We start from the raw sequence: 25,916 nt of genomic DNA, 5'->3' as shown, positions 1-25,916 counted from the left end.
TTTCTGAATTTAGTATTTACATTTTATTAGGGCCCGGACACTGACAGAACTTAGTTCATGGTATATTAATGCTAAGAAAAGTATACCACCAATAGAAAGTTCTCAGCACTGAAACAGACATTATCTTTAATGTAAAGACAATGCCTGTTAATTGATACTGGGTAGAACCTATTCATTTTTTTTTTTTAGTAGGTACTAGGAATTGAACCTGGGCCTTGTACATGGGGAGCAGGCACTCAACCACCGAGCTACACCCATTCCCCCCACCGCATTTACTCTTAGTCATCCATGCAGGTCTGGATTCTTCCTATTTGCTGTCTAATGTTCCAGTTAACACTTATTCCACTTATTCACTAATGAATGCTTGGCCACCTATTTTTTTTTTCTTTTCTTTTTTTTTTTTGAGATACTGGGGCCCGGGGATTGAATCCCTGACTTTGTATGTGGGAAGCCAGCTTTCAACCCCTGACCCATATTGGCTCCTGAGTGGTTTTTTCATGCTCATTTTTTGTTTTTGTTTTTTTTGGTCTTAGGAGGCACTGGGAAGGAACCCAGGACCTCCCACGTAGGAAGCAGGCACTCAACCACTTGAGCAACACCTGCTCCCCAACCTATTAACATTTTTATTCCCTTTATACTCTCCCCATGGAAGAAGTAAATTGCCATTTCTCCTCTACTCGACTGAGGTTCTCTAGTCTCCCAGCAGAGAAAGATGAGGAAAAGAGAAGGATGGAGATGGCTGGTCATCATCTTTTCTTTATTCTAGGCAAAAGTGGATGACCAGCGCTCTAGCTGCAAGAGTGCCAACTCTCAAAAGGCTAGACCCTGTCCAGCTTTGAGGCCTGAAAGACAAGACCTACCAACACATGGTGGATACTGGAACATTTCTCCTCAGCAGTATTTTGAGAGAAGAGTTAACAGTTCCAGGGTTGCACTTATGGTTCCTGACAACAGCTCAAGATTCATCTCCAAAGACCTGGTTTATAACACATAGTTGCTTAAAACTTCAGCAGAAGAAAACTCCGTTTTACTTAGGCCTCCAGTTTAATTACAATGCCATGTTTCATGGCCCTTTTAAATTTAGAAAAGAAAAATTAAATACAGCTGTGATGAGATTATTTCATTACAAAATAGTTCTAAATAGATGTACATGAAATGTGAGAAACTGAAGGTATTATTGAGGAAGAATACTTAGTGCCTTATTTAAAGTTGAATGTAAAAGTTAATTTGCACGTCTTTATAAATAATACTCTTGTTTAGAATTGTGAATTATAAAAGCCCTGAAGAATGTAGTTTAATTATATTTCAAGTATCCTGAACAGGTCACTGGGTTGTGCAACAAATTGCCTTTCAATATGATTCTTTATAATATACTAAATGTTCTTTTTGTTTTTTTACTGTAATTTGACATTTCCATTTGGAATCAAGATTTTACTGGAAGATATTCAGAACAAATTGTGGATTGGCTCATATAAATTACAATGACAAATAAATTACTATTAAAATAATTTAATACATCTTTTTACAGAATTTGTTCACAGAAGAACTTCTGATGTCAGTAAATGTACACCATCTCATACTTCATATTCAGGGACTTGGAATTATCATGGTTAATGCTATAATCTAGGAGACATACTTAGGCATTTTCAAATTATGTTTGTACTACAAATGTAAAATTATGTGTTTAATACTATGAATGTAATATAGAGCTTAACAGAAAAATAAAGCAGAATTTAAAAATAAGAATAATCTTTGGGTTTAGGGCTTAGGTTATTTAGTGATTCCTCTTCTACTTTGAGCTTTTAAGATAGTTCACTCTTCCCACTGAAGGAAAGTAGCAACTATTTTAGAGATAATCATAAAAATGGTCAAAATTCTGATCTGTAGCCTAAAATTACATAACCCTGGGCATAAATTTTTCAGATTCACTACTTCAAATATGAATGGCCAATAATTTGTAAGGGAAGTACTGAATCAAGATCTACCATTATCTGCATATTTAAGAAACAGTTTTTTAGTACTACTTGCAAACTTTTATGTATGGTATTGAACAGTCACACATTTTAAATAGGCATTATAGTTTTCTTATGATGAAAGTAGAATAAATTAGTTGGGAGGGAACAAAAAGAACCACCACTACATATTATTTAAAATAGTTTCATATTATAATATTTCTCTTCTGAGAAGGCAAGATACATGATTTTTCAAAAATCACAAATTCAAAGCCAGACTTAGCTGCTGTCTTCAATTATAGCCTGGAACTGGCAACTTGTGCCCTTCCTTTGCTTCAAAAAAAGTATAAGAAAGAGTGATGAGATCAACATTCACCATTCTTGGATCTTCAGCAAATTCAGGATCAATGTAGAAAAACACTGGCATATCGACTTCCTCTTGTGGATTAAGCCTTTGTTCTTCAAAACAGAAGCACTAGAAGTTAAAAAATGGTATTTATTAAGATTTCTATTCTATTAGCTATAACAGAAACCAAGAAAACAGTTCTTTTCTTGCCTTAAAAGCATACTGTTAAAATATCTAATTCTGAGATGGACTAACAGCTAATAAGAATTGAGAATCAATTCAGATATCCATTTGGTTTAGCTCTCAATCTCTGCAGAGCTGGTATAAACAATGAAAATACAAGTAGCTCGAAGTTTAGAATAAATGGCTCTCAGTAATTATGAGTATCTAGTAAAACACTGCAGTAAATTTGGTACTAAACTGTTTCATTTATTTTTATCGTATTCTATAAAGTTTAGATTTAGTTGTACCTGTATTTTATTGAAATACTGTCCAGCTTCAAATGGCACAACATTGTATGTAGAAATTCCGATTACTGGTTTGTCAGTAGGATTTTTAGCTTTATAAAACGCCAGTGCAGTCTCTCCTGGCACTACCTGTTTTTAAAAAATAATACATTATCAATATTTAAACATTACATAACTCCTCTTATATAACTCCTATTACAGTCACATAGCTTTTTCTATTCATGAGACCACAATACCTAAGCACTTAAGCTAATGTTAAGGGTCAGCAAATAAATTGGGAATACTGCCCATAAACATATCTAAGTTTCCTATTTCATTTGTCAATGTGTCAATGAAGAACCATACTCTATCATGCATAACTAGTAGTGGATTATCCTCTTGTATATCTGAAGTCTTCAAGCAATCATCTGCAAAAAAAAAAGTTGTTTAAAATGTATTCAAGGACAAGCCAAGCCTATTGCAGCCCAAACCTAACTTCTTTGTACCATTTACATTTGAATATCATTATAATTTTCAAAAATTATTTTTCAAAAGCTAATGTCTCAGTTTCCTAGGGCTGCCATAATAAAGTACCACAACCCAGGTGGGTTTAAAACAATGTATTTCTTGTCTCACAGTTCTAGAGACTAGAAGTCTGAAATCATGCTCCCTCTGAAACCTATAAAGAAGAATGCTTCCTTGCCTCTTCTAGTTTCTGGTGTTCAATGGCAATCCTTGGTGTTCCTTGGCTTGCAAGTACAGCACTTCACTCTCTGCCTCAGTTGTCACATGGCATTCTTCCTTGTCGGGCTTTGTGTCCAATTCTCCCTTCTAAGGACACCAGTCTACTGGATTAGGGCCCACTGTAATCCATCATCCTAACAAATCACATCTTCAAAGATCCTATTTCCAAATAGCATCACATTCACAGGTATCAGGGACTAGGACTTCAACATGTCTTTGGGAAACACATTTTAACCCATAATAGAGACTAACTGTAAACTCAGCCTACTTAGAATCAGAGCAAAAGTGACTGAATAAAATATTTAATCAAAAAGCTTTAATACTAGTTTTGAGAAAATAAGAAAAATAGCAAGACTTTAAAACAATATTTCTAAAAGATGTTCTGTCACTTGTACCGATTCAGCCACTAACACTCTTACATAGGGTTTTTCAATAAGGGTTATTTAAATTAAGTCTTTCTGGCAAATCTTTAGGTAGTGAGATAATTTCAATTAAATTCTCCCTGGATTCCAGTTAATCAAGATGTTAGGAAACCTTTTATGTTTAGTCTGACTACAGTATAATGTGACAATTCAACAGGAATACTGCCAAGGTCCTCAAATTTTTTTTTCTTAAGGGACAGGATACTTTTCATGTATATCAGTAAACTACTTTTCATTGTAACCAACATTTTCAACATTTTTCCTATATCATCTATACCTGAGGAAAGCTATGTGGCAGAAAAACTGCTGCTGATCCCAAGATTAGTGATCAGAAGACACATTTGACCTCTGTTTAGGAGGCACCAGAAACGGAACCCAGGACCTCCCATGCCCCAATTACTTGAGCCACCTCCACTCCCCAAACTCTTAACAATATAATTTAAATAAAAACATATGTTTTCCATTATTCCAAACTGACTTTTACCAGTAACTTGTAACTTAAAAGTTAAAGTACATTTATTCTGTTACAACATTAGGTATGGACACTTTGAAAAAACAATTGGAAGTAATCAAAGAATTTAAACAGTTAATAGTCTATCGGTATTTTGCAACTGTTTAAATGATGTTTCCTAAACTGTAAAACAATTTAATGACTAAAGAAAGGAATATTTACATTGAAAAAGTCATCTTTTACTAACTGCTTTAGGCACTTACATATATCTCTGTTTGCTGAGGTCTAAAGTTCCACTGGAGACTTGCATGCACATCTGCATTAAAGGTAACTTTAATGATGCGATCCTTAACAGGCCTCATGGCTTCAATCTGGTCTGATGCATGACCTGCAACTGCAGATCCTCCAAGTCCTGTGGTCTATAAAAAGAAAATAAAGTATACTGTGCTAATACTTCAAAGTGCTAATGATCTATTTGTTGGATAAAAATTAAAATTTAAATACAATTTATGTTTAGTCATCCAGTTGGAGGCAGTTTTTTGCTATCACTCACTGACTATGTCAATGGTTTGACCACTTTTTGGTTGTCAATGGCCTGTATTTGTTAGTCATTCACATATTTTTAATAATCCCTTTGTTATGTGACAGGATCAACATGAGACATTTAGGAAAATCAAACTCTCTAGGTAAGCGAACTGTTATTACTGATAACAGAGCTTAAGATTTTTAGCTTAACTTTAAAAATATATACTTTATTGCTATTTCGTTTGAGCTGTTAGTCATTAATAGAAATAAAATGTACTCACAAACTGGTCATTTCAGTGAAAATATTTAAATCATTTCATTTTTCCATATTCCTGTAATGGTCCTTTTCCATACCATTACTGTTATAGTCCAAATCAGTTTGTTGCTTTACTTCTGTATTCTGCTTTCCTCAGGCATTATCATAAGCATTTTCCCATGTTGGTTAATGACTTTGTATCTTTTCCTATACTTGTCTGCACAGTATAGTTTTAACAATCAGTTAACCAGAGCCCTGAATCTCTTTGGTAACTGAATCAGCTCATTATAAGCCATCAGGATAACATGTATCTGACAATTCTTGCCTATCTTCATTGCCATTAGCTGTTTCCTTAGCAGAAATGATTTAAAATAAATCCTTACTTTCAGGGTCATCATTCTTCTGATGGCCACTGTTGTCAGAATTCTGTTCTTTGGATAATTAACCTGTTATTATTTTAGGTTAAAAATACCAAATTTGATGCTAGGGGAAAGACTCCTCAGAAAATACAGCCTTACTCTCTTCTGCTTGTTACACAAGTGAACAAGCTTCACCCCACTGGTATGCAACCTTACCAAATTACATAATAACCTCCAAAAATGTATCAGAAGTATTAGCATTTATTTACCCTTGTTTAATAGGTACGTATATTCTTCTCCCCAAAAAAGTGCTATGGTTGAGTTTTAAGATGTAGGTAACTCCTTTTCCAGAATTTCTGAAAAAAAAAAAAAAAAAAAAAGTGCTCCCCCCATAAACATTCCTTAATGTGGCCTTTTTGGATAGGCAGTGTTTGAATATAGATTCTTTAAATTTCTAAGTCCAGTACTTAAAACAAACCAAGAACAGAAAAGGGCACTGAAAAGAAAATGTTCCAGGGAAATGGATGTGGCTCAACCAATTGGGCTTCCATCTACCATATAGGAGGTCCAGGGTTCAATGCCCAGGGCCTCCTGGTGAGGGCAAGCTGGCCCACACAGAGGGCCAGCCAGTACAGAAGTGCTGCCTAGTGCAGGAGTGCTGCTATGCATGGAATGTCACCCAGCATGGGAAAGCTGGTCCGCACAGGAGTGACAGCCAATGCGGAGAGTTGGCGCAGCCAGATGATGCAACGAGAGACACAGAGGAGAGAGAATAAGACACAGCAGAACCGGGAGATGCGGTGGCACAAGAGAGTAATCACCTCTCCCCCACTCTGGAAGGTCCCAGGATTGGTTCACAGAGCCACCTAATGAGAATACAAGCAGACACAGAAGAACACACAGCAAATGGACACAGAGAGCAGACAACAGGGGGCGAGGAGGGAAAAATTAAAAAAAAAAAAAAAGTTCCAGGTTCCAGTCTAATTCTGTCACTAACTAGCTCTAAGAATTGGGCAACATTTTTCTCACTTGTAAAATAAAGTCATTATATTAAGTGATCTATATAATCTCTTTTCTTATTTCTGGCTCTAAAGTTCTGTGATTCTAGAGCTTCTCCTAATCAGAATTTCTGGGATACTGGAGCCATGGCATGTGCTTTTTAAAATATGTCACGATTACTTTAACATTCAGTTTAAATTTGGGATTACAAATTAATTTTTCCTTTCCTGCCACCCTCTCATCCCCTTTACACCTTAAAAAATACATGCACACACACAATATTGTCGTTCACTTCAGTTTGAGACAGTTTTTCAACATTTGCACTACTGACATTTTGGGCTGGAGAATTCCTTGCGTGCACTATAGGATGTATGGCAGCATCCTGGCCCAGTAGATGCCAACAGCATCCCTCACCACCCAGCTGTAACACCAAACACTGCCAAATGTCCTCTGGCGGGATAAAATTGCCTTTCTCCATCCCCTACTGGCTTTTTGGGAAGCTTTTCTTGTATAAACTGGTAGGTTTGGGGGTTTATGCTTGATTCAGGCTGATCTCTGATGAAAATTAATCCACATTCTACACTCAACCTCCAAAAATCAAGCTATTGCATTTCCTACATAGATGATAACACTAGGAGACTGAAAATAAAGGCCTTTTTGCCTTCTGCTTCAGTCACCACTGAAACGGGAAAGGAAGTTATCTCCATAAAGACAGCAAGTAGACCAGGGAATAACAATGGTTGCAGGGAAGAGCAGTAACTCCTGCTGTGAAAACCAGGGATATCCAAACTGCCACACTTTGGAAATCATCTGAGGAATATTTAAATAACTGAGGCCGGGTCACTTCCAGATATTCTCGTTTGTTTAGTGTGACCTTGGCACTTGGGACTTTTAAAACTCCTCAGGTGATTCTAATGTGCAACAAAGCTTAGGAACCACTTACACATTTATTGAATAAACATAACACGTAGCTATCATTTATGGCATATTTTTAACAAAAGATATTCCCGGGCCCTAACCCATATTTCCTAATCAGAATCTCTGGGGTAGAGAAACCCCCAGCATGTATTAAGAACCTCTGCAGGTGATCCCAATGCTCAGTTAAAGCAGCTGATTTAAGAACTAAGCTATTAAGAACTAAGGAGAAGCATATGATATAGGTAAAGTTTGCTTTTGCTGGTGGTTCTCAAACAGGTTTCATCAGAATAAGCTAGAAGTCTTATTTAAATACAAATTACTGAGACTAAGTCTCAAAGTTTCTGATTCTGTACATCTGGAATGGGGTCCAAAAATATGCTCTTAAATTCCCAGGTGATACTGTTGTTGCTGGTCTAGGGACCACACTTTAAGAACTACTGCTTAGAGCTAATCTAAAAAGGAGCACAAAGTAAACGTATTAGCTAATTCATGCTCCCTTATATGGAAGAACTGCTCCCAGTTTAAGCACAAGTAACACCTAGTCCCATTCCAGGATTAACCATCCACATAAACAACATCACAGAATTAATGTATTACATAAATTACACTTTTAAAGCTGGTATATATATATATATATGAGCGGGGGGGGGGGGTTGGATAAAGTAGATTGCTGAAAAACCTCATCACTGACCGCGGACCTTTTTGAAAGTGGGGTGTAGCCTGAGAACCGGGAAATTCACTTTCAGAAATGCAGGGTGGTGTGAGCATGATCACTACGGGGAGTTGAGTCTACCTGCAACTTTGCCACTACCTTGGTGACCTTTGGCAAGTTACTCGAGTCCGTTTCCTCTTTGATAAAATAAGTGGGCGTTAGATAATCCCTAAACATCCCTTCCAACTATGACACCGTGGGGAGATTTCTGTAGTGGTATTTTTTTCCTGCACCTGCACCCCTACTGATCGCGCCACGGAGTGGATAGCGCCGACCCCTACCTGGCAATAGAGCCGATAGAGGGGGACCGCGGCATAAGAGGCCCCCAGCATGCCCACTGCAGCTGCGGCCACGTACGTGAGGACCGTCTTATTCCGCCGCCTCCAGTCCTCCTCCTGCGCACGCGAGAATGGGTTCGTGCTCTTCGGCCGCCGCAGCGGCTGCACCGCCAGGTCCCGGGCCAGGCTTGAGCGCCCCCACGTCCTGAGCTGCCTAAGACCTTCAGCACCTCCTGTCCCACACCATCTCGGCCTGAGAAATGGCTCTACCCTCCTTTCAACCTTGGCTGGGTACCTAGAGTGACTCCATCGCCAACCGCACAGAGCGACGCACTTCCATCTCAGACGGCATAACTCTTCCATAGCACTAAGGACAGAACATGGGTACATCCGGGACGAGAGGTCAGATCTCGCGATGCATGCTCTTTCTCGCGATATTTGGGTTGAGCCCTCCCCGCCTTGATTACAAAGGCTTCTCAGGTAGCCGCTCCGTATTCAAGCTACGGAGGCCGGGTTGTCAGATTGCGGGTAAGTTAGCTTTTTGCTTCATAACTGTTCCTCGTCCTTTGCTTCCCTTCAGTGTCTCTCTAACCTACTTTTATGCAGACGTTTTGGTTCCTCCGCGTGCAAGCTCATTATAACTTGGGATAGTATTCTTGATCTTCTTAAACTCCTACAGCCTTCGTCTCGACCTAGCGGCCCCCAGCGGCAACTCTCCCGGGACCCTTTTACCTGGGATTCTCTGGTCGCCCGCCAGCTACTTGGTGCCCTTGACTCAGTGCTCAAGGATCCCCTCTCCCAGGAAGCTTTCCTGTGTTCCTTACTGTAGCTCCCTCGGCCACTTACATATACTTTTCCTTAGTTTCTGGGCAGTCTGTTTCTGAGCGCCGCTTTACCCCTTACCCAGAGAAAATCACAACTTCTGGAGCGCAAGAGTTGTTAAATTGAAGGTTGTTGAGAGTGTGACCTGGATATGAGGGTCGTTTAAGGAAGGACTGAAGGAAATTGGGACCTTCATTTTCAAAAAGAGACCTATATAATGGGATATAATTGCTCTTCACTTGTCCCAAAAGACATGCTAGTACCTGGGGGCTCGGTGGGGCAGATGGCAGTGCAGATTTCATTGTAATAGAAGGAAGCATTTTTCTAGGAACTAAAAGTACTTATTAAGAATTCCTGTCCTGAGGTTGGGCAGGTCTAGATTCATACCCGTGTCCTCACTACTGGCCGTGGGTCGTTAGACCAATTATTTAACCTCAGTAAGCCAAGGTTGTGTTGCCTCATGTGCAAAATAGAAATTATAATAGTAAATAACATGCATGTCAAGTGATTTTTCACAGTTCCTGAGGCATAGTACATATTTAGTAAAATTAGGCTTTTTTTCTGATGGGCAGAACAGCTACAATTATCTCCACTTTCAGGGATGAGGAAATGCAAATGACTTTAAGTCACCAAACATTTTTATTTTACCGTTTGTCAGGCATTATTCAAGCTCCTGGTGGTACAGCACAGAAGTCAGATAAGATCACATCTGTTACGGAGTGTACGTTTTACTGGGAGACTCAGGATAATCAAGTAAGAGATACATAAACCAGGAACTTTCAGATAACAATCAGTGCAGTGATGACAGTGGAATAGGATAATGTGATTGAGAGTGTTGAGGAGGAGGGGTAGTGAAGTAAGGCCTTTCTGATAAGGTGACATTTGAGCCTAGACTTGAGTGAACATAAGGAGCTCCCTTCACTATGACAATTCCAGGCCATGCAGAGGCCCAGAGAAAGGAAAGAGCTGGCATGACTGAAAGGGAGCCAATGTGTTCTTAGCCTGGTGCAGGGAAACATGTGGTAGGAAATGGAGTCACAGCAGGTACACAGGGACGAGATAGTGTCAAGCCTTATTTAAACCACATCCAGGTGTTTGGATTTTATTCTAAAAGGAGTAGGAAGTTTTTGGAATGTTTTCTAAGCATGTGAGTGACATGATCTGAATCACATTTTTAACAAGATATTTATTACTTTATGAAAAAGAGGTGAAAGAGCAAGAACGTAAGTAGAATAGTTGAGAGGCAATTACTGTACTCCAGGTGAGTGTTGATGGTTATTTGACGTAATTTATCTGCTTGTCACAGGACAAGAAAATGTGCAGAGCTAATGAAATGCAAATCTCTTCTGATTCTTTTCTACTTGGCATGCTGACTTTTAAATTTTTTAATAATCTAAGTCTACAAATATATACCTGTTATGTTATGAGAATGTTTGAAAATCTTTTTCATCCTTATATATGTTGGTTCTTGTACCAGATTATCAGGTCCTTCAGGACAATGCCACACTTTTATTTTTTAAATTTTTTTACAGCACGTAATCAAACCACATGCAAAAGTTAATGTCATATAACCAATAATATACTCCTCTATGGACTCTTCTTCTCCAGGCAAGCCTTCCATGTAGTTCCAGTTAGCAATGTAGATGTCAGTAATAATGTCCTTATCTTGGGTGCTCCTATATATATATATATATTTTTTTTTTTTTTTAACAAATCAATTTTATTGCTACATGTTAATAAAGTATACAATTCATCCAAAGTGTACAGTCAGCAGTATTTGGCATAATCACATAGTTGTGCATTCATCACTTTGATCATTATTAGAGCATTTTCATTATTTTCATAATAATAATAATAAACAGACAAGAAAATTCTTCACCTCTCAATCTCTATATGTTTTGTTTTTCTAGTTGCAGAGTGGAACTATTCCTTTCAAGGTGCAGTAATCTTGCCAGCTGGTGTTGCTGTTTGTAGCTTTCTACTTTAATGGAAAGAAAATATGCTTCATATATGGTCTAAATATGATAAAAATGACAATTCATGCTTAGGAAGTACTTTTGAATGATGTGAATATTTTTGTTGATTCAATTATATTGAGAATGTACTATGTAGAACAAAGAATATCCTTTAGTTAAGCCTCTAACTTTTTATTTTCAAATCATTTAAACTTTATATAAAAGTTGAAGAAAAAGTACACATATCTTTTGTACAAATTCTCCTTAACATTTTTATACCATTTGAGAAATAGTTTTAGATATCATGTCCCCAGTATAGTAAACTTAATATTTGTTTATTTCCTAATTGCAAGAATATTCTCTCTTGTAACCACAGTTCAGATATCAGAAATCAGGAAGTTAACATTGATCAAATATATTACCATGTAATCTGTAGACTCCATTCAGATTTTTCCATTTGTTCTGATCATTTTCTGAGTTCTAGGATCCATTGCAGGATCATGTGTTTTATTGAGATGTTGTGTTTCTTAATTTTTTTTTCAATCTGGAAGACTTCTTGTTTTCATGACCTTAACGTTTTTAAAGAAAACAGGCTTATTGCTTGGTAGAATGTCCCTCAGTTTGGGTTTGTCTGATGTTTTACTTTATTCGTCTTTGGGGAAAACACTATAAAAGTGACACTGCTCTTCTCAGCGAATCCTCTTGGGAGTCACACCATATCAAGTTGTTCCATTACCGGTGATGTTAACTTTTATCACTTTATTAAGATTGTGTCTATCAGGTTTCTTACCTATAAAGTTAACTAATAAATATGTTGTACTTATTAATAAGCAAGTAATGTATTTTGTGGTTGATGCTTTGAGATTGTGTGAACATTTGTTGCTTCATCAAATGTTCTCTTACTAGATTTAAGTTCCATTGATAATTCTTGCCTGAGTCAGTAATTGCTGTCATGGATGCCAAATAGTGATTTTCTATTTTGATATTTCTAGATTTATTAGAAAGACATTCAGCTGTAGGGTAGAATTTTCTCTTTTCCTTCATAGATTTTTAAAAATTCATTTGCTTATTTATGTCAGTATAGACTCCTGGATCCCTATTTTAAGCAAAGTTTATGGTAACTATTAAATTGGTGCAAAAGGAATTGCAGTTTCAGACCATGATTTTAAGTCATTATAACTAGGCTCAAACACATCTTTATTAATCAAAATAGGAACTATTATAATCAACACATTTTGCCAATGAGAAATGAGTTTGTTTAGTCCTGTAGTGTAAAAATCTGTGCTTTGGGATTGGACAAACTCTTGGAAAGCAGTTTTGCATCCTGCTGGTTGTGGAAGCGTTTTCTCTGCAAAAAGTTGTCAAGATGCTTGAAGAAGTGGCAGTTGGTTGGCAAGAGGTCAGGTGAATATGGCAGATGAGGCAAAACTTTATAGTCAATTCGTTCAACTTTTGAAGTGCTGGTTGTGTGACATGCGGTTGGACGTTGTGGTGGAGAAAAATTGGGCCCTTTCTGTTGACCAATGCCGGCTGCAGGCGTTGCAGTTTCTGGTGCATCTCATTGATTTGCTGAACTTAATTCTCAGATGTAATTGTATTGCTGGGATTCACAAAGCTGTGGTGGATCAAATTGACAGCAGACAACCAAAGTGATTGTAACCTTTTTTTGGTGCAAGTTTGACTTTGGAAATGCTTTGGAGCTTCTTCCCGGTCCAACCACTGAGCTAGTCATCACCGGTTATCGTATAAAATCCATTTTTCATCGCATGTCACAATCTGATCAAGAAATGGTTTGTTGTTTTGTATAATAAGAGAAGATGACACTTCAAAACAGACTTTTTAAAATTTCTGGTCAGCTTGTGAGGCACCCACCTATCAAACTTTTTTTCACCTTTCCAATTTGCTTCAAATGCTGAACGACCTTATAACAGTCGACGTTGAGTTCTTTGGCATCTTCTCATATAGTTGTAAGAGGATCACCTTCGATGACTGCTCTCAATTGGTCATTGTCCACTTCTGATGGCTGGCAACTACACTCCTCAGCTTCAACGCTCTCGTCTTCTTTGCAAAATTTCTTGAACCACCATTTCTTGAACCATTTGTTAGCAGTTCCTGGGCCAAATGCATCACTGATGTTGCAAGTTGTCTCTGCTGCTTTATGACCCATTTTGAACTCAAATAAGAAAATCACTCTAATTTGCTTTCTGTCTAACATCATTTCCGTAGTCTAAAATAGATACAAAATAAACCGCAAGTAGTAAGTCATTAGCAAAAAAACATAAAGGGAGAAATGCACATTTAAATGATTATAACATAACCACATTTATTTAAGAATGTATGCCAATATCAAATGGCAAATTTCAACAATGCAAAAGCACATTTACTTTTGCACCATCTTAATACTATCGTTTTTTATTCTGATCCTCAATTTTTCCCAGATTTGGCTAGTGATGGCCCCTTACAGTTGGCTCTTGTGTCCTTTTAACATGTTCCCATTATGTTTGATCACTTACTATTTTCTGAAACAAAATGTCCCAGACTCACCTTGTATTTTCCTGCCCTAACCCTGGAGTCAGCCATTTCTGCAACGAGTTTTGTTTCCTTTTAGTGGAATATGGTGTTTAGAAACAAAATCTGAGTGCTGTAAATGTTCATTGCTATATGACCCTTTTCAGCAGAGAGAACAAGGAAATGTGAGTGCGTAAACAGATATAGAAGTATGTATGTCCAACAGGGAGAAATCTGGCTGCCATTATCTGCATTGTAAAGGCTCCATCCCCCTTGTATGTAACCAGACTACCACAGCTGAAAGTTTGGTACCAGACAAGCGAGCTCATCCTTGCCTTGCATACTAACTCAAAGCAGAGCATTAGATATGCCATACCTACCTCTCCTCCCTACCACAAACTGCCCACCGGGCACCAGTCAGAAGCTTAGCAGGACAGAAGTAAAGGGGAAGGAGGCAAGAGGAAACCAATTAGGAAGCTCAGCTCCAGACATTTTAGAAGGATTTGAAGGAAGGAGGAATGGCCATTTAGGAAATTTGGACCTGATCACAAGCTTTCTCCCTATCTACTCCCCAAGCTCAACTGTTGAAGGGGAAGGGGCTACTTTCCTAATTTTACAGATGAGTACCAGGCTTATTCAGTTAGGTAGGGGCAGAGCTGATACTCAAACTTGAGTTTTTCTGACTCTTTGCTATTTTTATTGCACCTTATAAAAAAGCAGCCTTTAATGGACAACAAAAGTAGCAGCTTTCCTCCTCAATACTGGAAAATTGCCTCAATTAAAATCATCATTAATGTGAGTGGATGTCTATCTCTGAGAGAGCACATTTTGAAATTTTTTATTTCTTAGCTAGAGGAAACAGTTTAGGCAGAGTTGAACTTAGGAATCAGGGTCAGAGACCAAAGTTGGAACCTGGGTCCAAAGGAATTCTTTTGATAGTAATAGGTCTTCTAATATGCATGGATACAATAATAATATAGCATTGGGAAAAACCAAAATACGGTATTTTTATAAAGTTTTAATGACTAGCCCTATGCTACAATTCCTGTGAGTTTGAGTGTGCTTCTGATACTTCATAAATCATTATGATAACTCATGCTATGAATGGAATGGGAGCTCCTTAAGGCAAGGCGGGTACAACCCTATTCTGCAGGTGAGAGGGTGTTGATTACACATTCAGACTGTGAAGGACTGTGCTGGCATTTCCTACTAGCAAGCACTATATTTGTAATATTTTTCAGCAATAAATAATAAAACCTTTAAGCTCTTTTAAGTTAACTATGATGATGTGCAGTTTTTCATATTAGGTAATATAGGTTTCTTTTTCATACAAACCATTTTGATAGCCATGCAATGTTTTCTTTACTGATTATTGGTTTTCAGGCTTCTAAAGACTTAAGAATTACAAAGGTAATTTTTGGTTTGTATTTATTATTTTTTTTACTTTAAGAAAAGAATAACCTAAATTAAGGAAGTAACAACTTAAACCTTAATAGGTTAGTTACTGAGCTGTATTTCCTACTTGTCTATTTGCTTAATAAAACTATTGGGTCCATTTAGGATGTGAAATTCCTAACTATTCCAACAGTACTAACTGTTTATTTGGTAGCTATTTATTACAATGCTTTCCTTGTTTCTAAAAGAGGAAGAATAATGCAATTGAGTAAATATTAAGAACAAATGAATTGTAGTTTGCGTGAGAACAGGCTGAGTAATCATTGTTTTCCAATTATTGCACAGTAATGCTATGAAGTTGCCTCAGATATCTTGATACTCTAGTTTCCTACCTAGTTCCTGGCAACTGCCTTTATGTCCTTTTTGCTTAGCTATTCCATTTAAAACATCTTGAATAAGTTAATATTATCCTTGTCAGATTGGGTAAAATGAAAATACATCTTTCATCAGTGGAAGGCATTTGTTTATTCAAAAAACTTGTCAAGATCAGGACTGGCGGGAAGCAGATTTGGCCCAATGGGTAGGGCTTCTGCCTACCACATGGGTGGTCCAAAGTTCAAACCCTGGGCCTCCTGACCCATGTGGAGCTGGCCCATGTGCAGTGCTGATGCATGCAAGAAGTGCCATGCAGGGGTGTCCCCCACGTAGGGGAACCCCACACGCAAGGAGTGCACCCCGTAAGGAGAGCTGCCCAGTGTGAAAAAAGTGCAGCCTGCCCAGGAATGGCACCACACACTCGGAGAGCTGATGCAGCAAGATGACGCAACAAAATGAGACACAGATTCCTGGTGCTGCTGACAAGAATCCAAGCAAAAACAGAAGAACACACAGCAAATGGACATAGAGAGCAGACAACTGGGGGGAAGGGGAGAGAGGAAAAAAAAAAAAGATCAGGACTGGCTTCACCAACAGTGATCCGTGTATTTGCACTGGGCCCCACACTTAGAAAGGCTCTGCACTTGGTCTAAGACTCTGCTGTCACCATCAGAATTCTTAGTTTTTGAACATGGGGCCCTGCCCTGTTTTTTGGTACTGGTACCCAAAAATTATGTGGCTGGTCCTGGCCAAGAATATGCATGTTTATGTATACATACATACATACACACACACACACACACGTAGTATTAATACAATATTTTATTCCAAATGGACTGATATTCTGACATTCAGGCTAAAGTACAGAATAACAAACAGGGTTAAAGGCAATAGCAGAAAACCAGGGAAAATACAAAAGCAGAGAGACCAAACTTGGGAAATTAAGAGACAAGCTAAAAGGCAAAATACAGATCACCTGAGAATAGTCAGGTTATGTGAAATAAGATCAAGCAAAAAACCAAAGCCCTTATCATGGCTCATAAGACCCTAGGCAATCTAGACCTGCCTTCTTCTGTGCCTCACCCCATCTCTTTCATTCTCCATGCTCCATCCACACTTGCCTTCTTTCTGTTCTGTTAACCCTCAAAGTTTGTTTTGCTACCTGGGGACCCTTTCCCTGCCTGCAAATAATGTCAGTCGTGAGAATACTGAGGAACATTTTCTCACGACTGACATTATTTGGGTCTTAAGTGGAACACTACTACCCAATCTAAATTAGCCCTCCTCTGCCCAGTCATACGTGATCCCATCCCCTTTCTGTGTCTAAAATCTAATCCATTTTATTGTTTCCTTTTTTATTGTTTTTCTCCCATCACTAAAATGTAAATGCCATAAGAAAAGGAACTTTGTCTTGTTTGCCATAATATTACAAAGACCTAGTGCCTGCATGAGTCCACTGGGTAAGTGTTGGATGAATGCATGAATGAAAGCAAACAGAATGCAGTCGGATAGTCCAAGGAAACTTCTAAGAGCAGTAAGCTGTTGCTCTGATGGAGATCTCATGTTTCAAGAAGCCTAAAACCCTTCCTTTGGTTATTGTATTTTGAGCAGAATTTTAAAGCTCAAGTTGACTTTACTTCTGACTCTTAAGTTTGGGATCATTGACATTCACAAATGAGACTGTATCAGTTTTGTCTGAGTTCATGATCATGTCCTCCTTCCCAATTTAAGACTTAGAAGGAATGTTCATATTAGCAAAGAAATTAGTTGGATTGAAGGGCAGTAAATGAGGAAAGAGAGAGAAGGCCCTGATCTCCATCTCCTTCTCCTAAGGCAGCAATGTCATGGTATAGAACTTGGAACTGGGAGACCTGGTTTGAATCTTAGCATTGTCAATAGCCCAGTGAATGATCATGCCCAGTGAATGATCATGCCCTAAAGATTTTACCAAGTACAAAATTTAAACTTTGAATTTCTTGTTTTTGCTCATTATATATGTTTTCTGATAGGGGCTTTGAGGAAGAACTAGACCCAAGATTGTCTACATTTTGTGTTTATTAGTATTTTTGTCTCTAAGATAATAAAATGCACAGGATAATTTTCTCCAAATTTTATTATTTTTTAATGGAGCAAATTATATGGGGATAGCAAGCTGTAGGCATTTATTCGTTTATTTTAAAAAACATGTCTTGAAAGTAAATTATGTGATATTTTTCTAGATGTCAATGGATCAAAGATTCATTCAATAGTTATGTTATTGCCTACTCTGTGCTAGGTTCTGGTGAAACAGCAATGTACACGTGAAATATATATGTTCCTACAAAGGTTATATTCCTAGAGAAGAAAACAGCCATTAAGCAAAGAATAGTAATAAAGTGAGGAGTACTGTGACAGGGAAGAACGGGCTGATTTAGGGGAAATGCAGTAGGGATACATAACCTAATCTAAGTCAAATAATGCTTCCCTGAAAAAGTGACTTAAGTGGAGTCCTGAAGGATAAATAAAATTAGTTGCGGCAGTGAGAGCCTATGGAAGAGTTTTAGTCAATGACATAACCAAATTTTCATTTTTGATAAAACACTTTGACAGCAATGTGGTATGTGTATTAGAAGGGCAAGACTGGAGTCAGAGAGACTTTTTAGAAGCTTACTGAAGTCAACTAGGCAGCAGGCATGTAACAGGCATTCACTCAACTGAAATATAATATTGAAACTGCTATGATAGAAGCATGTGCTGTAAGAGAACAAGGGAGAGCAAACAGTTCTTCCTGTTATAGGCTTCCGACTCCCAGTGGACAGCGGCTAGGTCAGGTCGGCGCCCTCCCTTTCGCCGCGCTTCTTGTTACCAGGAGCGGCGGGCCGACCCTCGGGCACCGAACCCTGCAGTCGCCGTTCCCGTGTCCCTGCGCCCACGGGGGCCACCTGAATCAGCCACGATGCTGCTGGGCCTGAAGCCCACCTGGAGCGTCTGCAAGACCACCTCCTCATCCATGTGGAAGAAGGGCCCACAGGGGGAGATCCTATGCCACCACTGCACGGGCTGGGGCGGCGCGGGTGGCCAGGGCGTAGGCTCGGGACAGCCGGCAGGACTGGGCACAACGGTGCGGCAGCCTTTGCCAGCACCTGGGCCGCTCCACCGCAGGGCAAAAGGGGCCATCCTTTTCTCCAGGCACCATTTGTTGAATAGACCATTCTCTCCCAGTTGAGAGGGTTTGGTGCTTTATCAAATATTATATGACTATATATATGAGGATATATATCAGAACTCTCAATTCGATTCCATTGTTCTGTGTGTATCTCCTTATGCAAATACCATGCTGTTTTAACTACTGTAGTATGTTTTTTTTAATTTTTTTATTTTTTATTGACCTTGTAATAATATTACATTAAAAATATATATATGAGGTCCCATTAAACCCCACCCCACCTCTCCCCCCCCCCCCCAGCAACACTGGTTCCCATCATCATGACACATCCATTGCATTTGGTAAGTACATCTTTGGGCACCTCTGCACCTCATGGTCAATGGTCCACATCATGGCCCATACTCTCCCCCATTCCATCCAGTGGGCCCTGTGAGGATTTACAATGTCCGGTGATTGCCCCTGAAGCACCATCCAGGGCAGCTCCATGTCCCAAAGACGCCTCCACCTCTCATCTCTTCCTGTATTTCCCCATACCCATCAGCCACCATGTCCACTTTTCCCAATCCAACCTCTTCTATGTGGACATTGGATTGGTTGTGTCCATTGCACCTCTATGTCAAGAGGAGGCTCAGATTCCACATGGATGCTGGATGCAATCCTCCCACTTTCAGTTGTAATCACTCTAGGCTCCATGATGTGGTGGTTGTCCTTCTTCAACTCCATCTTAGCTGAGTGTGGTAAGTCCAATAAATCAGATTGTAGGTGCTGGAGTCTGTTGAGGCTCAGGACCTGGCTATCACATTGTCAGTCCAGAGATTCAAATCCCCTAAATATATCTTAAACCCCAACACTAACTGCACCTCCAGCACATTAGCATGAAAGTCTTATGAAGAGAGATCCCATCTGAGTCCAGATTCATCACACATAAACACCATTTCCAAAGAGGGGCCATCTGACCTGGTAGTTAACCCAATCGGCCATGAACATAACTCCCATGGGTCTCTTTAGCCCTCAAAGGAACCAATATCTGGGGGTTGTATCTGCTTTATCTGTCTCTCAGACTCTGTTCAGTTGTGCATAAGGGCAATCCTTCTGCCAGCCTCCAGACTCTTGTTTTAGAGACTCGTAGCCATATAAACTCATTTCTCCTTTCCATTTCCCTCTTACATTAGGTCAAACAGCATTTTAAAGTCATGTTATTTTATGTAGACAGGGATATTCTGCTGATCCGCATTGAACCTTCCGTATAAGGTCATTTTCCAGTTGCATCATCAGTTGGTAGTTGATAGTGGTCCCTCGGTGCCAGGGAGGCTCATCCCCGGGTGTCATGTCCCATGCTGGGGGGAAGGCATTGCATTTACATGCTGAGTTTGGCTTCGAGACTGGCCACATTTCAGTAACATGAAGGCTGACAGGAGGAAATTCCCAGGCACAATGCTGCTCTAGGCCTTGTTCTTATTTTAGGCTTATCAGCTCACAAGCATAGTCATTAGCGTCAGGGGCTCACTGTTGAACCCTCACTCCCTCCCGGTCCCCGCCGCTGCACCTGGGAGACTGTCGCTGCTCACCTAGGTACCACGACAGAACACCACTGGCCAGGAACCCAGTACCCCCCCTGCTGTGGTTTTTAATTGTTGCCACTATGAGTATATCCAAACATTACCATGCACCCTGGACATATGTTCTGTATAGCTCCCTGTCAGCCATATATCACCTGTCAATGGTATCCTATACCAGTATCCCTCCACTGCCATTGTTGAAACACTCTGTGATCCAGAACTCCCTGAAATTTGAAGCCCAATATAATGTCAGGGTCCCTTACTAGGGAATGGCATATAGCGATGGGTTTAAAGGTTAGATAAAGAATACGTGTTGACTTGGAAAAAATTTTACATCCTATCTTTTTCTTTTTTTTTTTTTTTTTCCCCTAATTATTGAGCTTCTCTTCACAGGAGCCCTAGACCACAGCAATGCATATATATAATATACAGCACTCCCATACATCCACCACAAAACCTTTTCCCTTCCACAGCGATACCCTTACACCCTATTCACATCATATTTACTTAACGTGATGTACAGCGTCTAAGACAATAGCTTTCTAACAAGGTGACATCTGTGCTTACATTGTGGTGCATACTTTAGGATACACAGTTTTTTACATTCTTAGTTATCCTATGTTTTACATTATGGTTTACATTATCAGTCTGTCATCTCCTATATGTTATGGTGTAATATTACATGTTTTATATCCATCCTTGTGTACTCTCACAAAACTCCTCTCTTACCCCCCATTTACCTTGAATCCACACATTTAACGTCCATTTTCCCTTCCACCTTGGTGCCCACAGTGACAGCCAACCTCTGTTTCCCAAGGAGCCACTTCCAGAGATAGATGGAATAGTGTTCAGGGCCTAACTTGCTCAACTGCCCCAATGCCCTGGGAGCCACCCTTTCTCTCGAGGGATACAGTTCCCTCTATTTGATGGCATTAGTCCTCCCCAGGATGTGGGTCCACCCCCACTCTCACTACTTGGGTTTCTACCCCATGGTGTCACCCACTCTGGCAGAATGAGCATTTAGACATTGCCCAGGAGCCCGTCCTGCATCAGACCCTCACTCCGAGCGTTCTAAACAGGTAACCCTCTTTATTATATTTTGATATGATTTTCTCGGCATTTTACTCTCCACCAACACCTGACCCTCTCCTGTGTTCGTATGCTACCCCTCCCTCCCCCCACTTTTGGGCAATGGTACCCATCCGCCCCTCCCCAGCCACCCTCAAACCCGCAAAGCCCCAACCAGAGGCAACCCCTTGCCCCACTTTTATCTCTTCTTTGTGTTCATACTTACCACCATCTCGTCTTAAATTCCACCCCTGCAGACATCGGCTCACATCCTTCCTCCACCCTCCGATTTCTTGTAAGCCTATCGTTCATTCTCTTGCTATCTAGGGCAGCTTGGTTATTTCTTATCATTGAGGTAATGTAGTATTTGTCCTTCAATGTCTGGGTTGCTTCACTCAACATAAGGTTCTCAAGATTCATCCATGTTATCACGTGTTTGTAGTGTGTTTGTTCTTACAGCCGAGTAGTATTCCATTGTGTGTATATACCACATTTTATTGATCCACTCATCTGTTGATGGGCATTTGGGTTGATTCCAACTTTTGGCGATAGTGAACAGTGCTGCTATGAACATTGGTGTACATATATCGGTTTGTGTCCTTGTTTTCAGTTCTGCTGGGTATATACCCAGCAGTGGTATTGCTGGGTCATATGGCAAATCTATGGCTAGTTTTTTGAGAAACCGCCATACTGTCCTCCAGAATGGTTGTATCCTTCTGCATTCCCACCAGCAGTGGATGAGTGTTCCCCTTTCTTCACATCCTCTCCAGCACTTGTATTCTTCTGTTTATTTCATAGCTGCCAATCTTATGGGTGTAAGATGGTATCTCATTGTGGTTTTGATTTGCATTTCCTTGATAGCTAGAGATTTGGAACATTTTTTCATGTGCTTTTTTGCCATTTGTATTTCTTCTTTGGAGAAGTGTCTGTTTAAGTCTTTTTCCCATTTTTTAAATGGGTTGTTTATCTTTTTATTTTCAAGATATAGGAGTTCATTATATATGCAAGTTATAAGTTTCTTATCAGATATATGGTTGCCAAATATTTTCTCCCACTGTGTGGGCTCCCTTTTTACTTTCTTGACAAACTCCTTTGAGGTGCAGAAGGCTTTAATTTTGAGGAAGTCCCATTTATCTATTTGTTCTTTTGCTGCTCGTGCTTTTGGTGAGATATTCATAAATCCATTTCCTATTACAAGGTCCTGTAGATGTTTCCCTACACTGCTTTCTAAGGTTTTTATGGTCTTGGCTCTTATATTTAGATCTTTGATCCATCTTGAGTTGATCTTTGTATAAGGTGTGAGATGGTAATCCTCTTTCATTCTTCTACATATGGCTATCCAGTTCTCCAGACACCATTTGTTGAATAGGCCACTCTCTCCCAGTTGAGAGGGTTTGGTGGCTTTATCGAATATTATGTGGCTGTATATGTGAGATTCTATATCAGAGCTTTCAATTCGATTCCATTGGTCTGTGTGTCTCTCCTTATGCCAATACCATGCTATTTTCACCACCGTAGCTTTGTAGTATGTTTTGAAGTCAGGTAGTGTGATTCCTCCAATTTTGTTTTTCTTTTTCGGTATGTCTTTGGCTATTCGGGGTCTCTTTCCTTTCCAAATAAATTTCATAGTTAGTTTTTCTAGTTCCTTAAAGAATGGTGTGTTGATTTTTATTGGGATTCCATTGAATGTTTAGATTAGTTTTGGTAGGATAGACATCTTAATAATGTTCAGTCTTCCTATCCATGAACAAGGAATAGTCTTCCATTTATTTAGGTCTTCTTTGATTTCCTTGAACAATCTTTTATAGTTCTCGGTGTATAAGTTCTTTATCTCTTTAGTTAAATTTATTCCTAAGTATTTGATTTTTTTATTTACTATTGTGAATGGTATTTGTTTCTTGATTTCCTCCTGATCTTGCTCATTATTGGTGTACAGAAATGCTACTCATTTTTGCGCATTGATCTTATAACCTGCGACTTTACTAAACTTGTTTATGAGTTCTAGAATCTTTGTTGTAGATCTCTCAGGGTTTTCTATGTATAGGATCATGTCATCTGCAAATAATGAAATTTTGACTTCTTCCTTTCCAATTTGAATGCCTTTTATTTCTGGTTCTTGCCTCAGTGCTCGAGCAAGTACTTCTAAGACAATGTTAAATAGGAGCGGAGACAGTGGGCATCCTTGTCTTGTTCCTGAGTTTAGAGGGAGGGAGTCTAGGATTTCTCCATTGTAAACAATGTTGGCTTTAGGTTTTTCGTATATACTCTTTATCATGTTCAAAAAATTTCCTTGTATTCCAATCTTTTGGAGTGTTTTTATCAAGAAAGGGTGCTGTATTTTGTCAAATGCTTTTTCTGCATCAATAGATATAATCATGTGATTTTTTTCCTTCAGTCTGTTTATATGATGTATTACGTTGATTAATTTTCTTATGTTGAACCATCCTTGCATACCTGGGATGAATCCCACTTGGTCGTGGTGTATAATTCGTTTAATGTGTTGTTGAATACGTTTAGGAAGTATTTTGTTAAGTATTTTTGCGTCTAGGTTCATTAGAGATATTGGTCTGTAATTTTCCTTTCTTGTGATGTCTTTGTTTGGCTTTGGTACTAGGGTAATGTTGGCATCATAGAAGGAGTTGGGTAATGTTCTTTCTGTTTCGATTTTTTGGAATAGTTTCAGCAGGATTGGTGTCAGTTCTTTCCGGAATGTTTTGTAGAATTCACCTGTGAAGCCATCTGGCCCTGGGCTCTTCTTAGTTGGGAGATTTTTAATAACTGATTCTATCTCTCTGCTTGTGATTGGTTTGTTAAGATCATCAATTTCTTCTTTTGTCAATATGGGCTGCTTATGTGTTTCTAGGAATTTGTCCATTTCCTCTAGATTGTCATTTTTGTTGGAATATAGTTTTTCAAAGTATTCTCTTATGATAGTCTTTATTTCTGTGGGGTCAGTGGTGATATCGCCTTTCTCATTTCTTATTTTGGGTATTTGCATCTTCTCTCTTTTTTTCTTTGTTAGTCTCGCTAAAGGTTTGTCAATTTTGTTGATCTTCTCAAAAAACCAGCTCTTGGTCTTGTTTATCTTTTCAAGTGCTTTCTTATTTTCTATTTCATTTAGTTCTGCTCTTATCTTTGTTATTTCCTTCCTTTTTCTTCCTGTTGGGTTACTTTGTTGTTGTTTTTCTAATTCCTTCAAATGTGCAGTTAGTTCTTCAATTTTTGCTCTTTCTTCTTTTTTGATATATGAATTTATGGCTATAAATTTTCCTCTCAGTACTGCTTTTGCTGCATCCCATAAATTTTGGTGTGTTGTGTTATCATTATCATTTGATTCAAGGTAGTCATTGATTTCTTTTGAGATTTCCTCTTTGACCCACTGTTTTTCTAAGAGTGTGCTGTTTAATTTCCAAATCGTGGTGTGAAATCTGGGCTTCTGTCCCTTGCAAATTTCCAGCTTGACTCCACTGTGGTTAGAGATATTGTTTTGTATGATTTCAATCTTTCTGAATTCATTAAGCCTTTCTTTGTGGCCTAGCATATGATCTATCTTGGAGAATGATCCATGTGCACCTGATAAAAATGTATATCCTGCTGTGTTTGGGTGTAATGATCTATATATGTCTATTAGATCCAGCTCTTCTAATATACTGTTCAGATGTTTTGTTTCTTTGGTGATTCTCTTTTGAGATGTTCTGTCCAGAGTTGATAGTGGTGTATTAAAATCCCCCACTATAATTGTAGATGTATCTATTGTTTCACTTAGTTTTTCCAGCGTTTGCCTCACGTATTTAGAGGCACCCTTGTTAGGGGCATAAATATTTATGATTGTTCAATCTTCTTGACAGATTTTCCCTTTCACTAAAATGTAGTATCCTTCTTTGTCTCTCACAATTGTTTCGCATTTAAAGTCTATTTTGTCTGATATTAATATAGCTACTCCTGCCTTTTTTTGGTTATTGTTAGCTTGTATGATTGTTTTCCAGCCATTCACTTTCAATCTCCATGCGTCTCTGGGTCTAAGATGTGTTTCTTGTAGACAGCATATGGATGGGTTATATTTCCTTATCCAATGTCCCAGTCTGAATCTTTTGAGAGGTGAGTTTAATCCTTTGACATTCAGTGTTATTACTTTCAAGGAATTATTTGTGCTAGCCATATTTTGATTGGATTTGTGTTTGTCATATTTTGTTTGTATTTTTTTTGTCTTTTTTGTTGTTGTGTTGCTCTTATACTCTCCTCCAACTCTGCCTTTCCTGTTTTTTCCTTTCTTCCTGCATAACTCCCTTTAGAATTTCTTGAAGGGGAGGTTTCTTGTTGGTATACTCTTTCAGTTTCTCTTTGTCTGCGAATATTTTGAACTCTCCATCATGTTTGAATGCTAGTTTAGCTGGGTAGAGTATTCTTGGTTGGAATTTTTTTTCCTTTATTACCTTGACTATATCATACCACTGCCTTCTTGCCTCCATGGTTTCAGATGAGAAATCAGCACTTAATCTAATTGAGCTTCCCTTGTATGTGATGGTTTTCTTTTCTCTTGCTGCTTTTAGGATTTTCTCTTTTTCTTGATCATTGGATAATTTGACAAGTATATGTCTTGGGGTGGGCCTGTTGGGGTTTATGACTAGTGGAGTGCGCTGTGCTTCTTGGATATGCACATCTGTCTCTTTCAGTAGATTTG

At 38.9% G+C, this 25,916-nt stretch overlaps 3 protein-coding genes across 6 annotated transcripts in view; 2 read left to right on the top strand and 1 right to left on the bottom strand.

Annotated features, from left to right (window-relative positions):
• TOM1L1 (target of myb1 like 1 membrane trafficking protein) overlaps positions 1 to 1,749 on the top strand; it is a 64,266-nt gene extending 62,517 nt beyond the window's left edge. For both annotated transcript variants that reach the window (XR_188143.4, XM_004457222.5), the window contains exon 16: positions 767 to 1,749. The gene's annotated coding sequence lies outside the window, so the exon portion shown is untranslated. The remainder of the gene's footprint in view (positions 1 to 766) is intronic.
• On the bottom strand, positions 1,494 to 8,847 carry COX11 (cytochrome c oxidase copper chaperone COX11). Its single transcript, XM_012524672.3, has 4 exons — positions 8,412 to 8,847; positions 4,625 to 4,780; positions 2,769 to 2,894; positions 1,494 to 2,427 (listed from the first exon to the last, which is right to left on the bottom strand). The coding sequence occupies exons 1-4, from the start codon at positions 8,796 to 8,798 to the stop codon at positions 2,245 to 2,247; spliced, it is 852 nt and encodes a 283-aa protein (XP_012380126.2). The 5' UTR covers positions 8,799 to 8,847; the 3' UTR covers positions 1,494 to 2,244.
• STXBP4 (syntaxin binding protein 4) overlaps positions 8,764 to 25,916 on the top strand; it is a 258,348-nt gene continuing 241,195 nt past the window's right edge. For 2 of the 3 annotated variants that reach the window (XM_058283937.2, XM_058283935.2), the window contains exon 1: positions 8,764 to 8,936. In XM_058283937.2, coding sequence (XP_058139920.1) covers positions 8,789 to 8,936 — 148 coding nt within the window. In that variant the 5' untranslated portion in view covers positions 8,764 to 8,788. The remainder of the gene's footprint in view (positions 8,937 to 25,916) is intronic. The other variant, XM_058283936.2, reaches the window with a different exon arrangement.

This window comes from Dasypus novemcinctus, chromosome 21 (assembly GCF_030445035.2).
Source record: "Dasypus novemcinctus isolate mDasNov1 chromosome 21, mDasNov1.1.hap2, whole genome shotgun sequence".
In the NCBI taxonomy this organism is placed as follows: Eukaryota; Metazoa; Chordata; class Mammalia; order Cingulata; family Dasypodidae; genus Dasypus; species Dasypus novemcinctus.
The sequence above is the reverse complement of the archived record's forward strand: the minus strand, read 5'-3'. Positions and strand labels throughout refer to the sequence as shown.

Excerpts from the sequence above, each read along its gene's own strand:
- COX11 (XM_012524672.3), bottom strand. The coding sequence starts at position 8,798 with ATGTACCCATGTTCTGTCCTTAGTGCTATGGAAGAGTTATGCCGTCTG. Across the intron at positions 2,895-4,624 it reads CTCAGCAAACAGAGATATAT|GTAGTGCCAGGAGAGACTGC; the intron begins GTAAGTGCCTAA and ends TTTTAAAAACAG. Across the intron at positions 2,428-2,768 it reads AGTATTTCAATAAAATACAG|TGCTTCTGTTTTGAAGAACA; the intron begins GTACAACTAAAT and ends TTTAACTTCTAG.